The 13,845-nt window shown below is 58.8% G+C and overlaps 1 protein-coding gene across 1 annotated transcript in view; it reads right to left on the bottom strand.

Annotated features, from left to right (window-relative positions):
- Positions 1-346: 346 nt before the first annotated feature.
- Positions 347-13,845, bottom strand: part of CACNA1S (calcium voltage-gated channel subunit alpha1 S) — a 42,576-nt gene continuing 29,077 nt past the window's right edge. Inside the window, 16 exon segments of the mRNA XM_032710372.1 lie at positions 347-836; positions 1,067-1,183; positions 1,751-1,848; positions 2,300-2,364; positions 3,049-3,248; positions 3,906-4,034; positions 4,827-4,951; positions 5,069-5,170; positions 6,080-6,182; positions 7,486-7,582; positions 8,010-8,137; positions 8,603-8,762; positions 9,243-9,334; positions 9,839-9,904; positions 10,490-10,618; positions 12,368-12,424. Of these exon segments, the coding sequence (XP_032566263.1) occupies positions 558-836; positions 1,067-1,183; positions 1,751-1,848; positions 2,300-2,364; positions 3,049-3,248; positions 3,906-4,034; positions 4,827-4,951; positions 5,069-5,170; positions 6,080-6,182; positions 7,486-7,582; positions 8,010-8,137; positions 8,603-8,762; positions 9,243-9,334; positions 9,839-9,904; positions 10,490-10,618; positions 12,368-12,424 (1,947 nt within the window). The 3' untranslated portion in view covers positions 347-557.

Here is a 13,845-nt window from a genome sequence, read left to right as displayed (position 1 = left end):
CCCTTGGCCAGCCCCAGGGCTGGTGCCCCAGCTTGGACATGCTCTCATGCCTCTGCCCCATCCTGTTTCGCACCCAGCTGGGAGAGGGAGCCAAGAAGCCCCCAGGCCCCATTTTGCTGCCCAGCCTGTGACAGATCTCCTCCTTCTCACAGGCCAGGCTCGGCTGCAGGCAGGAGGCCACAGGGTCCAGCTGCTGGGATACCAGGAGACCCCCAGAGGCTGCCACATGAATGGTTCAACATGGTCTGATGTTTGCAGCCCCGTCCCCTGGCTGGGCAGCCAGCATCCATGGGCACAGGCTGTGTGGGCAGGGGGGCAGAGGAAGGAGGGGACGGGATCCACAGGGTCACACAGCAGGAACACTTTAATGACCTGTCCAGCTCTTGCAAGAGCCTGCTGGCACAACATTGTCCTGTCCTGCACCAGCATCCTAGAGATGTCCCAAAAATACTCCTGCAGCTGGCCAGAGCCCCCCGGGACTGCAGGCAGAGCAGGGGAGCAGTGCAGCTCTGCCCCAGCACCCCCTGTGGGCCCCTGACGGGACCGTGCCTGCTGGGCTACTTTGGCAGGTGGCTCACAGGCACGTGGGCAGTGAAGGTCTTTTGGGGCCGGGCTGCACTGAGCCCTGGGGAGCTGGCTGGTGACGTGGCTGAGGTGTCCAGGGGGGCAGAGCAAGATTTTGTGCCCTGCAGTGTTTGTCTTCCCTTCAGCAGCTCCACGGCTGCTCTCTCCACTTCCTCCATCCCCAGCTGGCTGCTGGCTGCCATCTCGTCCCTGGTCACCGCTACAAACGACGAGTCACGGGCCAGACCCGGGAGGCCCCCAGAGATCAGAGCCTGTGCAGAGGACAAGGGCACAGCCCGTGGGTGCTCGGCCTGGGCAGGTGCCCCACTGCAAGCACCTGCCCTCCCCTCCTCCCTGCTGCCCCCTGTGCTGGCACATACCTGCTGCTCACCCTTGGAGCTAAGCTTTGCCCCCCCAACCTCCCATCAGGGCCTGAACGTGGTATCCCTGGAATTCCTGCCATCCCTGCCCTTCCCTCTGCCAGACTGTGCCCTTGCCTTACCTCCTGAATGAGGAAGGTGATGGCTGGGGTGGAGGATGTGCTTGGCTCACCACTTTCTCCCTGCTGGAACCCTGAGCTGGATGCTGTTCCTGTCACAGTGCCATCCTCTCCGGGCAGCTGGGTGAGAGAACAGAGCTGCAGCCTGGGCTGGGACACTGCCCAGGGAAGATCTCTCCTGTGATAGCGTGGGGGCTGCAGGTTCTGTCCCCTGTCGCTGTTCAGTGCCTGGCCAGGCACTGCCACCCTGCTGGAGCTCCTGTGTCCAGGGCACCCCAACAATGGGACCAGCAAGGCCATGTGGGCAGAGAGCTGGGAACCATCCCTGACCCCCTGCCCAGGCACCAGCCAGGCATGAGGCACTGTGGCCAGCAAAGGGCAGCCAGGGGAGTGTGGGAGCAAACCTGATGCACCCCTTCTGCCTGCCCTGGCTCTGAAGGCAGCTGGGGAGCCAGAGGGATGCTGCTTCAAGCTGTCCCAGCTTGGAGGAGCCCCAAGTGACTGCTGCAGCAGTGGGGTTGGGGCCCAGCTCCATCCCTAGGTTGATCTAAAAGAAAAGCTCTAGCAAGGCTAGATTCACATGAGGAGCCCTTCCCAGCATGGCTGTGACAGCCTTTCCCAGGATGGGAGGGAGGTTCACCCACGTGCCCCACATCACTCCCTCTGGACATACATTGCCCCTTTTACCTGCTGGGGGAGAAGGAGTGGCCCCAGCGATGAGGGACCCCCAGAGGTGGCGCTTCGCCTCCTGCTCAGCCTCTCCATGGGTATGGGGTGGTTGTGCTCTGCAGGAGGGAAAGGTGGGGATATCAGATGGGTACAAGAGCAAGGACACCACTACCATGCAGAGCTGGGAACGGGCTCACTAGAGTTCAGCACCACCCAAAGTCCCAGTGCCTGCCCCCTGCCTGTGCTGGCTCCTCACCCACAGGTGAGAAGACTGGGAAGGAGAATTCCCTGTTTGAGGAAATGAACATGGTCTCGTGGCCCTGTTGCCCGGGGGTGGCCAGTGCTCCCCCAACCCGAGGCACTGTCTCCCTGCTCCATCACCCCAAAGGGTGGAAGGAAGGAGACGGGTCTCCAGACAGGTCCTGCTGTGCTCAGGGCTCTCAGCAAACCTCCAACTTGTTGGGGTCTGCATCTCCTCCTCCCACCTGCCAAACATCAGACCCTTCCCCTGCTCTAGCCCCTGGGCTGGTCCCAATCCCCCAGAAGAGAAACGAAGCCAAGACTCACCCCGTGCCCGACGCCGGGGTGCTGCTGGTACCGTCTTCCTCAGCACCTCATCCTCATACTCCACCCTGGCAAGGACAGGCAGGTGGGTCAGCCTGAGTGGGGACCACGCACCGAGCCCAGCTCCACCCAGGGGTGCAGCCCTCCCCACATCCTCCACCCTGGGGGGACAGACCTGGAGGGATGCCTAGGACACATGAACAGGGTGGAGACCCCAAGAAATAGGGCTAAGTACATCCTCTTACACTGGTTATCTTTGACCCTTCTACCCATGCCCAGGCAGTGCTGCTGGCCCCAACCTGGCCTTGGCACTCAGAGACTGGCAGAGAAAAGGGAGGGATGGTTCCTGCAATCCCTGGAGCCCTGCTGTCCACCTCCATCCTCATGGCACTGAGACGAAGGAGTGATGGGAAGGACAAAAAGGGCCTGTAGGGAGTGCTGGAGCCACCCTGCATGTTCAGAGGACACCTCTGGGAGGGCCAGGCTGGTGACTGGGGACCAGCATGGGGTGTCTGCTCTCCCTGTCCCCTTGTCTTGTCCCCATCTCACACCCCAAGGGCTGCCCAAAGTTCCTGTGTCCCCTTCCACAGCCAGTGCTCAACTCCTCCCCCACTTCTCCAGCCCTTACCTGTCCATGAGGAGCCCCTGGGCAGGACAGGGTACAGCCAGCTGGCAGGACAGCCCCAGGGGAGCCACTGGCATGGCCAGCTCTGGCCCTCCTTGCCTGCCCACCACAGCTGACCAGCCCTTACCCCTCCAGCCAGTCGCTGCTGTTGGCGTTGTTGATGTTGGTGTTGCCTTCCTGGGGGAAGTCATCGAGGAACACGGGGGAGTCGAGGTCCTCACTGCCCACCTCGGTGAACTGCAGGGGCCTCTGGCTGGCCACCTGGGGCTGCAGGGGGCTGCTGGGCTCCATGAAGCTGTCAACCTGGCCAAACAAGCCACCTGTCCTCTGCAACCAACAGGGAGGGCATCAGGGGAGGCCTGGAGCTCCAGGCTGCTCTGGGGCCATTCCCATGGGAGCAGACACGTGGAGGTGCCTGTTGGAACAGCAGTTGCTCTGCTCAGGCCTCAGAGACCACACAGTTACAAAAGTTATAACCCAGATGGAAAAACTGAGGCACTGAGGGTTGATGGCCATACAGCAGCACTGGCATGAGCCAGCCCCAAGCATGACAAATCCTGTCACCTCTGTGGGACAGCCTGAGCTGTATCTTTGGATACAGCAAGAGGGTGCAACCCTGCAACCCCACAGCTGCCCAGGCTGTCTCTGAGACACTTCCCAGGGTGTGGGAAGTGAGTATGCTCCTGTGACACCTCAGTGTCCTGCCTTAGCCTGGCAGATGATCATTTTTCACCTCCAAACCGGCTGGTGAAAAATGCAGCACACCCCTTCCAGGCACACGAGCACACCTCCTTTCACAGAGGTGAACCAGGCAGAGAGCAGCTTGCCCAGGATCACACAACCAGGATGTCCTGATGCTCACAGAAAGGGAACAAGTGATGATCCATCCTTGTGATCCACACTCTGTGGAGTGTCCCCCAGTGTTAGTAGCCATGCTGACCCACCACCACCACTTCAGAGCTGGCTGGCCCTGAGAGCACTCACCCTGTATATCCCTTCCTCCATGGCAGCCTCCACCATGGCTCTTTCCAGCTCCTCCTCAGCAGTCAGGTCCCCAGAAATGGCCCGATGGATTTCAGGAGCAGCTTCTTCTTCAATACTCCTCAGCCCAGCCTGGAGGGGACAGGAAGGCTTGGTGAAACAGCTTCTGGCCTCCTGCTGTCCCACAGCTGCCCCACAGCTTCTGGGCTCACACAAAAGAGAATGCCAAGGGCAGCTGACAGAGGGTTGGGCTGGTGATGCCCAAGGGGTGGCTGTGCCTCTGTCCCTGATCTGGGACTTGACTCTTTTCCTTGCCTTGCACCTTTGAGGCCTGGTCTTTTATCTCTACAGGTGATTTCCTCCCTATAATATCAGAAGAGGCTGAGGACATCCCAGCTGCTCTGGCCAGGCACATAAATCCTCCCCCAGCACCACTCAGGGCTGCTGTGCAGAGAGACACAGAGAACACCAGGCACTGCTAGGGAGAGAGGAGGGAGAAGGCCCTGGGACTGGAGCAGAGCAGGTGGATAAGGGCTTGGATGAGCAGCATTTGGCATGGACATTTGTCTGTGGTGGGAATTTCCAGGTCTTAAAACTACTTGGTGAGGCATCAGACCCTGCCAGGCCCTCTCAGCAACTGGAATCAGTGAGGCAGAGAGTCAAACCCCTCCTTTGCCTCTGGAGTCACTGCACTCTGGACACTAAAGTCACCCTCAGCAGTGGGGTCTCATGGCCAGTTAAGTGCTGGTTTACTTGGGGCCACCTCACTTCCAGAGGCTGAGGCACAGGGGTCCCTGTGTGTCACTGCAGCTCTCTGAGTCACTCTGGACTTCCCTGGCCTGGGGGAAGCCTCTTCCCTGACCTGCTGAACTTTCTGCCCACCTCCAGGAAGGGTCACCCCTCTGGCACCACCAACACACCAACCTGGATCTCCACAGGGTTCTTCTTGGGCCGGTATCCATAATACTCCTCCTGGCGCTTCATGAACTTCCTGAAATGCTCTTGGATCAGGAAAGTAGCGTAGAATTTGCCCACTGTCACCTCATCATCTGGAGGGAGGAAACCAACACGATACCACCTGTCGCAAGGTCTGAAGTGGTTAGAACAGTGAGACCCTGACCAGGAGTCGCTCTGTCCCTCTGGGAAGCGCCACCTGGTGACAATACCTCCAATAGGTGGGATGACCTGGTCCAAAAGTTTCATACTCGTTCGCTTCCAGATTTTTTTGATAATAGCTCGGAGCTCCTCATTGGCCTGTTCAAAGTTACCTGTGAGGAAAGCCAGCAGGACAGAGCAGTTAATTCCCAGGGAAATGAACAGGAGTGAAGACAAAGCATGTGAACACCTGGCCAGTCTCCTCCAGGGTGTGACAGTTCATCTGTGTCCCCAGCCAAAAAAAAAATGAGCTTTGTAAGAGCAAGGTTTTGATTTTAGTCAAAATCCTTTAACTACAGAGTGAGTCAGACCCAGCCAACGGGTGAAGCATTAGTGCCACCGTCTCTGTTCTCATTTTCAACAGCAGATTTTGACCTTTGGTGCTCCCACAGGCTTCACCATTCCTGCAATCCCAGTCTGCCCCCATGTGTGCTCCAAGATCTCCTGCGCTCCTCCCAGACTGCCGTGTTCCCACCCCAGCCAAAGGGATGCATTGCACTGTGGAAGACACTGCCAGCACTGCCTGGTCTCACCTGCTGCCTCAGCCAGCCCAGCCCAGAGCCACCTGTGGGACAGGCACAACCCACAAGCAGGGAAACAAGCTGGAGGGACACCTTCCCACAGCAGGGCTCAGAATACCACGCTGCTGGCAAGGAAGGGTGAAAGCAACTCCTCCCCAGCACAGCTAAATTCAAAGGATGGGAGCTGGGCCAGCCCCACTTTTGAGCTGTTCAGGGTGGCACTGGTGGCACTGGTTGACTCCTCTGGGCTGCAAAGCCTGTGCTTGCAGCTTATAACGTCCCAGGTCGGCCTGAGCAGTGCTGTGGTCTGAGCCTGGACCATGGGCTCTGGTCCAAAGAGAGAATTAATGGCATGGAGCCAAGGGTTTGTCCAGAGGGTCTGATCCCACAGGCAAGTGCCCTGAGGTCCCCAGACAGTGGGGGAATGGTGTGTAACCTGCACCCAGCAGCATAAGGAGGGTCCCCTGGCAGGCTGTAGAGGCAGACAGGATCACCACTTACCTTCTGTCTTGATCTTGAGGGCTGTCCTCACCAGCGCAAAGAGGGTGGCGTTGAAGGTGACGGTGCCGTCGCTGTTCAGGGGCATGTTCATGCACACCAGGCGCTGCACAGCAAACCAGCAGCTGGGACCCCGGTGGGCAGAGCAGGCTGGCAGCCCCCCAGACACGCTGCCTGTCCTGGCCAGACGCTCTGCTCAGGGCATGGGGCCCTCCCAGCCCTGCCTGCTCTGCCCAGGCCAACGGGCTCTGCACCACCCCTGGCAGCACAGGGGCCAGAGGCAGTGGCATCCCTTGTCCAAGCCAGCTGAACCAGAGCAAGTGTCAGGGAGAGCCACAGGGGAAACAACCCAACCCATGGGGCATGGCTGCCATGGGAGAAAATCATGGAATCCTGGAACTGTTTAGGTTGGAAAAGACCTTTAAGACCAAGTCCAACTGTTCCTCCAGCACTGCCCAGACCACTACTAAATCATGTCCCCAAGTGCCATATCCAATTCAAGTGGCACAATTTTAAATCCCTCCAGAGAGGTGACTCATCACTCCCCCGGGCAGCCTGTGCCAGGGCCTGACCATCCTTTGGTGAAAAAATCTTCCCTAATATCCAACCTAAACCTCTCATGGTGCAACTTGAGGGTGTTTCCTCTTGTATTGTTACTTGAGAGAAGAGACCAAATCCCACCTGGCTTCAACCTTCTGTCAGGCAGTTGTAGGGAGCAAGAAGGTCTACTCTGAGCCCCCTCTTCTCCAGGGTGAGCCCTCCCCAGCTGCTCTCAGGGAGAGAGGAGTCATTCTGCACTGTGCTCCCCCCTTCCAAACGTGCTCCAGGCTGCTGTGAGGGATCTGGGGATCAAATCTCCTGATGCCTTTGCCCAAAACCCAGGAGGAATTACACCAGTGCCTGAGGCCCTGCCCATGCAAGTCACACGTGAGGCCCTGGATTCCAGGATGAGCTAAGCCAGGAAAAGTGTATTCCTGTCAACAGAGTCGGGGTTTCCCACTCCCTCAGTGCTATCGGCCCTTGGGAACAGGCTCCCACAGCCCAGCTGACACGGCCACGTGCTCAGGCACCCCTGCACCAGCTGAGGACGTGGGGCTCTGCAGTGTGGCTTGGGAGTCCCCCTGTGCTGAGGGCTCTGGGCAGAGCCCAGCCCACCGGTGCCACCCCCTTGGGGTGGGGGGTGAGCACGGGGAAGGCCTTATCTTCAGCAACCTGAACCATATCAGCTCCGTGCAGGTCAGCAGCACCAATCCTTGCCCCTCAAACAACCCCCTCCATTAAACAGGGTACAAGCCATGGCACTGGGACACTGCCTGGACTGTCATTCTCAGCCTCCTGGGGAGGACACGGGGACAGCTTGGGGAAGGTGTCCCTGTGCCCACACACCCTGTCACTCCCTTGGCTCTTACCTTACATGCTACACGGTGTGGGCAGAACTTCCCAAAGCCCAGGGGAGGTTGGATACGCCTCAGCAGAGTCACCACATCCAAGTGTTTGATTCTACCCCTGCAGAGGAAACACACCACATCAGCAGGGAGGTGGCAGACCCATGGTGGCTTGGGGAGGGGCTACGGGGGCTCATCCCTGGGGTCTGCCCTGTGCTCCTGCAGTGGACAAATCCCTACACTTCCGTATGTTCCTCTTGAGGAAAGCAGCTGCTCCCCATGGCACCTGGCAGCAGGTAAAGGTGTGCAGTGGCACGGGAAGAGTTGGCAGCATCACCAGAGCTGGATGAGGAGGGAACTGAAAGTGTCATATTCCCAAACATCCTCAAGCCTTGTATCAGCCCTGGAATATTCTGGCAAGTCCACATCCACCTCTGAGATGCTGAAATCTAACTCCTAGGCAGTGCCACAGCTTACCCTGCCACATGTCTCAGGTCAGCCCTCTCCATGGAACACCCTCTCTGTGCCACTCACCCCCCAGCACTCACTTGGCCTCGGGGTCGTACTCAGCCCAGATCCGTTTGAACTCGTCCAGGTGATGGGGCCCAAGGATGGACCAGTCCCGGGTCAGGTAGTCGAAGTTGTCCATGATGACAGCCACGAAGAGGTTAATGATCTGAGGGCAGAGGAGCGGGTGGGAAGGACCCAGTTAGAGCAGAGACCTGCCAACAGGTACCACGAAAACATGGGCAGATGTGTTCAGGAGCAGAAGGGGCTCGGGTTCCTCTGGGATCAGGGGATGCAGAGTGAGGGTCTCCCATGCTGGAAGGGACCTCCTGCTCAAGCAGGTCATGTGAAAGGGCAGGCACAGAGCATCTCATCCCTCTCCACCCTTGCAAAGGTCAGCACAGACACATCTGGATGGCAGCACATGGAGGCTGTGGGAAGGAACTAGAGGGGGATCCTGGGTCGCCCAGGAGTGCAGTGCCAGTTTATAGCATGGCTGGGTGGGTGAGCTGGGGGATAATGCCCCCAGGAGGAGGGTGCTGTGGGCCCACCCCATGAGACGCACGGCTGACAACACCGGGGCTGCCCAGGCAGGACAGGGGTGCCAAGGGGAGCCCAGTGGGAGCTGGCATACCAGGAAGGCACAGAGCATGTAGAAGCTGATGAAATAGAAGTAGGCAAAGCCGGTGCCACAGGTGTACTCCTCGCCCTCAGCGTACTCCGACTCGGGGTCGCAGCGCCGGCCGTAGCTGCAGTCCAGCAGGATCTCCTGCCACGCCTCGCCGGTGGCACACCTGGGGACAGGGGATACCTGCTGTCCCTGCCTGTCCTGGGCAGGAGCTGGGCATGTGGGGAGGGCAGGGGCCAGCCCAGAGTGCAGGTGAACGGGAGCTGCTGGGAAAGCAGCAGTCAGGATTCTGGGCTTGCTGCTGTGGGGCCGCTGAGAGCTTCAAAGTGAAGTGTCTGGAGTCAAGGAAAGCCTTGGGCTGAGCTCCTGCTTCCCTGTGAATTTCCCCACAATACACAAATTAAAATCCAGCCTGGGAAGGGAATATTCAGAACAGCAACCCCAAAATGCCACTCTCTTCTGCAGCCCAGCCACACCAGGCAAACCCACAGCTTCTCCTGAAACGCTCCCACTGCAGCAGGAGATCGTTCTGTGGGACAAAAAAGAAATCAGCTGCAGAAATGCTGGTCTCCCTCACTCCAAACTGGGGGTTCCCACTGGCTCAGAGCCCAGCTCGCTTCTGGAGCTGCTCACAGACAAGACTGACCTGAAGAGCAGCAGCACAGCTTGTGGAAAGGTCTGGAAGTTGTTGTTTCGGTTGATCTGTGTCCCGTCCACCATGGCAATCTTCCCAAACATCTGTAAATCACAATTGTGAGGTCCTCAGCACCCTTTCTCAGGCACTGACCATCCTCCAGAGAACCTCTGGTCCCTGAGCTCCTTTTCCTTTTCTTTACATGGCTTTGGGCATCCACAACAGAGACTGAGACCAGGGTGTGGGCGCTCTGCAGCTCAGGAGCTACTTGGACATTCCTGCCTGTGCTGAAAACAACACTGACTACAACTGCACTTCAGCTGGGCCAAGGAAATGAGGCCTCATGAACCAGCACAAGCACTGGTGCCTGTGTGTCCAGGTTGTGCCACTGACTCCCAAAGTGCTCTTTGCTGCCATGGCTACACCCAGAGATGGGAGGCTGCTGGGGTGACAAGCATCCTTGCAGACCAGGATAAACCATCATGTGCAGGTCCCATCATGTGCAAAGTCCCAAAGAGGGCCTGGCAGAGGACCCAGTCCCTCCCTGTCCCACCTCCCCAAGTACTATCAGGCTCAGGGCACCTGCTCAAGACCAATTCCCCTCTCACCTGCATCCCGATCACAGCATAGATGAAGAAAAGCATCACAATCAGCAGGGCCACGTATGGCAGAGCCTGTGTCAAAGGGACATGGCTTGTGTGAGACACCAGCCCAGCACCAAGGCAAGCCAGACACAGGGGGTTGGCTCTGGAGCTGCTGCACAAGGCCAGCATTCACGTCCCCATGTGGGGAAGGGACAGCTCACCTGCTGCTCCAACCACCCTTCTGTGGTTCCCACACATGGGAGGCTAATGCCAGCTCCCAGAGGAGCACCTGAGCACAGCCCAGGGCTGAGGGAGCTGCCCACATCAGGGCTGTGAGCTGATGCTGCAGCACACCCTGAGGTACCCGCCTGGTGCAGAGCCCAGCCTTGCTGGGCCCAGGGCAGATGGGCCTGGGCTGGTGCTGCCAGCGCCCAGCCCAGCTCTGACACACAGTGCTGTCAGCCAGGGAGTCCCCACACCCCACCCACATGGGCAGTGATCTCCTACAAACTACAAACCCCCAGCCCAGACTGGAACCAGCAGCCTGCCAGCACTGGAGCCTTCCTCCTGTGCCGGGTGAGGATGGGCTGCTCACCCCGCCAGCCTGAGGATCAGCCACTGCTGCCAACCCTGGGCACATGCGTGTCTGAGAGGGGAGCACTGCTCCTCACAGACCTGGAAGGACTTGATGAAGGTCCACAGGAGGGTCCTGACACCTTCCCCACGGCTCAGCAGCTTCACCAGCCGCATCACCCGGAACAGTCGGAAGAAGGTGATGGAGACACGGGAGTTGTCATCAGAGTCCTGCAGGCAGAGCACAACAGCTGGAGGGCAGCGAGTGCTGAAGCCTCCAGGCTTTCAAGGGGGAGTTCAGGTCCTGGGGAGAGGAAGGGTAACGAGATCCCACCCCCAGGCACCAGTCATGGTCCCCACAGCCTTTGCCTGCACAGAGGATCAGGCTGCAAAGGGGATATGCAGGCACTTTTCCCCCCAGCCTTCCCAAGGATCCCATCTCCCCAGCCCCCCTGACTCACACCTCTGACACTGGGACACTGCAGGAATGAAGGCATGCTGCCACATGGGCTGGGAGAGCTGTGAGGGTCACAGGGCCACCAGGGACAGGCTCAGTCCCACCAGGCTCTCACCCAGCATATCCTGTATTTCTAGGGTGAGGTGTAGGGTGGGCACCAGGCACAGGAAGGGTTAATGACAGCTGTTTAAACACAGAAGGGCTGTTTTGAGAATGTCCCAGAAGGATTTTCACATACCAAAGGAAGGACTGAAGGCAGATGGCTCTGGGGGTGCTGCCCAGTGTCACCCTGACGTGCAGTGATGCCTACTCTCTGTGGGCCCGCCCTTGGAGGGGTGAACAGCCATGTCCCAGGGGTTCAGGGCAGACTGGTCAGGCAGGAAGGGAGCCAGCAGGCATGGCTCCTGGCCTGACAGGACCAGGTTTTGTCTGGGAGCACCTAGGATAGTGGCAGTTGGAGATGCTGAGGGCTTGGTCACCTGTGACCTTGATTGCTCCAGCATGGCACAGCCTCAGCCCCAGTCTCTGCCACCAGCAGCCACGATCAGACCCTCCTGGCACTGTCTATCTGGACTCAGTGACCGCCTGTGATACTTTTCCCACTGCCCTCTCAGCCTCCCAGAGCTTTACTGCTGCCATGGGATGCCCCTCACTCCCATCACCCAGCCCACCCACTCCCAGCTACTTCAGGGCAACAAAATCCGGCTGCAAACACCCCTCCCTGCAGCTCCACCTTCCCCAGTATGGCATGTGTGAGTTCCCAGGCTGCACTGGATAACTCCCATCTCCTCTCCTACCTCTTTCTTTTGCCTTTCTCTTTCCAGGTGCCTCAAGCCCATCCAGCGAGTGCAGTGGTCAGGAACATCCCATTATCCCCAGTGCACCACATTCCCACCGCCAGGATCTGGGCAGTGCCCAGGGGAGACCAGCCTGCACTCCCAGCACTGGGGTCCTGTGACCCCTGGGAGGAAGGTCCAGCACGTGGGAGCCCTCAGCCAGCCCCCTCCACATTTTCAGAGCTCCTGTGGGCCAACCCAGGACACCCCCACACCACTGCACCCTCAGGGTGATCTTGGCTTGGCCCACTCAGCCCCCAGGACATCAGGATGCAGCCACAGTGCAGAGGTTGCCCCTCTAGCCATGGCTAACAGTGCCAGAGGCTGCATCCCTTCAGGCTTATGGAGGCAGGGTGGTGGGCAGAAGGACCCAAGGCCAGCTTTCCTGCCCGACAGGGACACCTCTGATGGGTGCTCTGAGATGGCAGTGCCAGGGGGTGGGATGGCAAAGGGCAGAGCTGGGCCACCAGATGGACCTAGGAGGACTGGGGAACAGCCCAGAACCTCTTAGGGTGGGAAGGGGTGTCTGTGTAGCTGGTGTGTCACCCCAATTCCCTCTCAGCAAAGGCAGAGCTATGCCCCAGAGAGAACAGCTGGGTGTGGTGTGCCTCAGTGACATGCAGGACACATGCAAACACTGGCCAGGGGCAGCAGGATGCACAGCAGGCACGTGCAGCTCATATTTACAGTGCCATCACAGCCTCCGCCCAGGCAGTACAATCCACCACTGGGGGCAAGAATAGTCTGTCAAGAGAACAAGAGAGTCAACAGAAGTGAGGTAGGATGGTAAGGGAGAGAGGGACGGAGGGAGAGAGATAGGGAGGGAGGGAAGGATGGGTAGTTGCACAAGAAGACAGACAGAAGAAAGGGTAAGATGGTAACTGGGGAGAAAAGGAAGGGCACAGGGGAAGGGCAGGCAGAGCTCCACCATCCCTCGAGGTCACAGACAAGGTGATGTGACTGTTGACAAGCAGAGGCAGCATGTGGGTGGTCAGGGGAACACACTGACCATGAGGGACTCACCCACCTCTGTGCCCCACTGCATCTCACCTGCTGTGACACACACATTTAGGGCAGGGCTGTGCAGGTCAGGAAAGCTGGTCCAAACCTCGGTAATTCTGCTGCCTCCCATGGACACCTCTGGGTCAGGCCCATGGATCTGGAGGCAAGCTGACCCACTCAGCCAACACACAGCTCCTCCACAGCAAGCTGGGCTGCCCCAGCAGGGCAGCTCAGACACTGAGGCAAAACTGCTGCAGGTTTGCCAGGAGTGAGCACCAAGACCAGCAGTCCCATAAATGGGCAGTAGGAAAACCCTCTGAGGCTCCTCAAAGCCAGCCAGAGACATGCTGCTCTCTGCAGAGAGCCCAGGACACTCTGGGGGACTGGGATTCAACACCAACCCTTGCCCCTCGACGGGGTGGTCCAGCCCCAGGACAGCCCAGGCTCATTCCTGGGGTCCCAGCAATTGGGTAAGTGGAGGGGGTTGGCCCTTGTCAAGGGGCTGAGCTTCCAGGGCAGGCAGTGGCAGGAGTGACATAGCAGCAGGAGCACTCCAGTCCCCTACACTTCAGAGTCTGGGGTAGCCCTTTCAGAGGGGTCCCCATCCCTACTTCCCTCTTGCCTCAGACCCCTCAATATCCCCCAGGATCTGGGGGGACTGAGATTAGCTCAGCTGGTTAGAGCATGGTGCTAATAACACCAAGGTTGTGGGTTTGATCCCTGTATGGGTCATTCACTTGAGAGCTGGCCCTGGTGATCCTTGTGGGTCCCTTCCAGCTCAGAATATTCTGTGAAATTCTTGTGAACTCTGCAACTGAAGAGCTGTGAGGATCTGGCTGGGGTGGGTAGCAGAGGGCTCCCGACAGCACAGCTCTCCCCTGCTTCACCCTGACAGGGGAAGATGTGAAGGAGGAGGAGAGAGGCAGAATGGAGAGAGAGAGAGGAGGGAAGGGGAGAGGAGAGAAGAGGAGAGGAGAGACTTCACAAACCGCTGTCGGGTGCCTGGGTGCCACCAGGAGTGGCCCGGCTGCTGTGGGGTGTCACCCACCACCCCCACACTGCATTGCTGCCTTGTGCTGTGAGAGCACTGCAGCCCCCCAGGCGAGCTCTGATGGGTGCTCTGACAGCTGCAAACAGCTTCAGGGGACCAGAGGTGACAGACC

The sequence above is a fragment of the Chiroxiphia lanceolata genome, chromosome 25 (assembly GCF_009829145.1).
Source record: "Chiroxiphia lanceolata isolate bChiLan1 chromosome 25, bChiLan1.pri, whole genome shotgun sequence".
NCBI lineage: Eukaryota > Metazoa > Chordata > Aves > Passeriformes > Pipridae > Chiroxiphia > Chiroxiphia lanceolata.
Note: the sequence above shows the minus strand (reverse complement) of the source record. Positions and strands in the feature narration are given on the sequence as shown.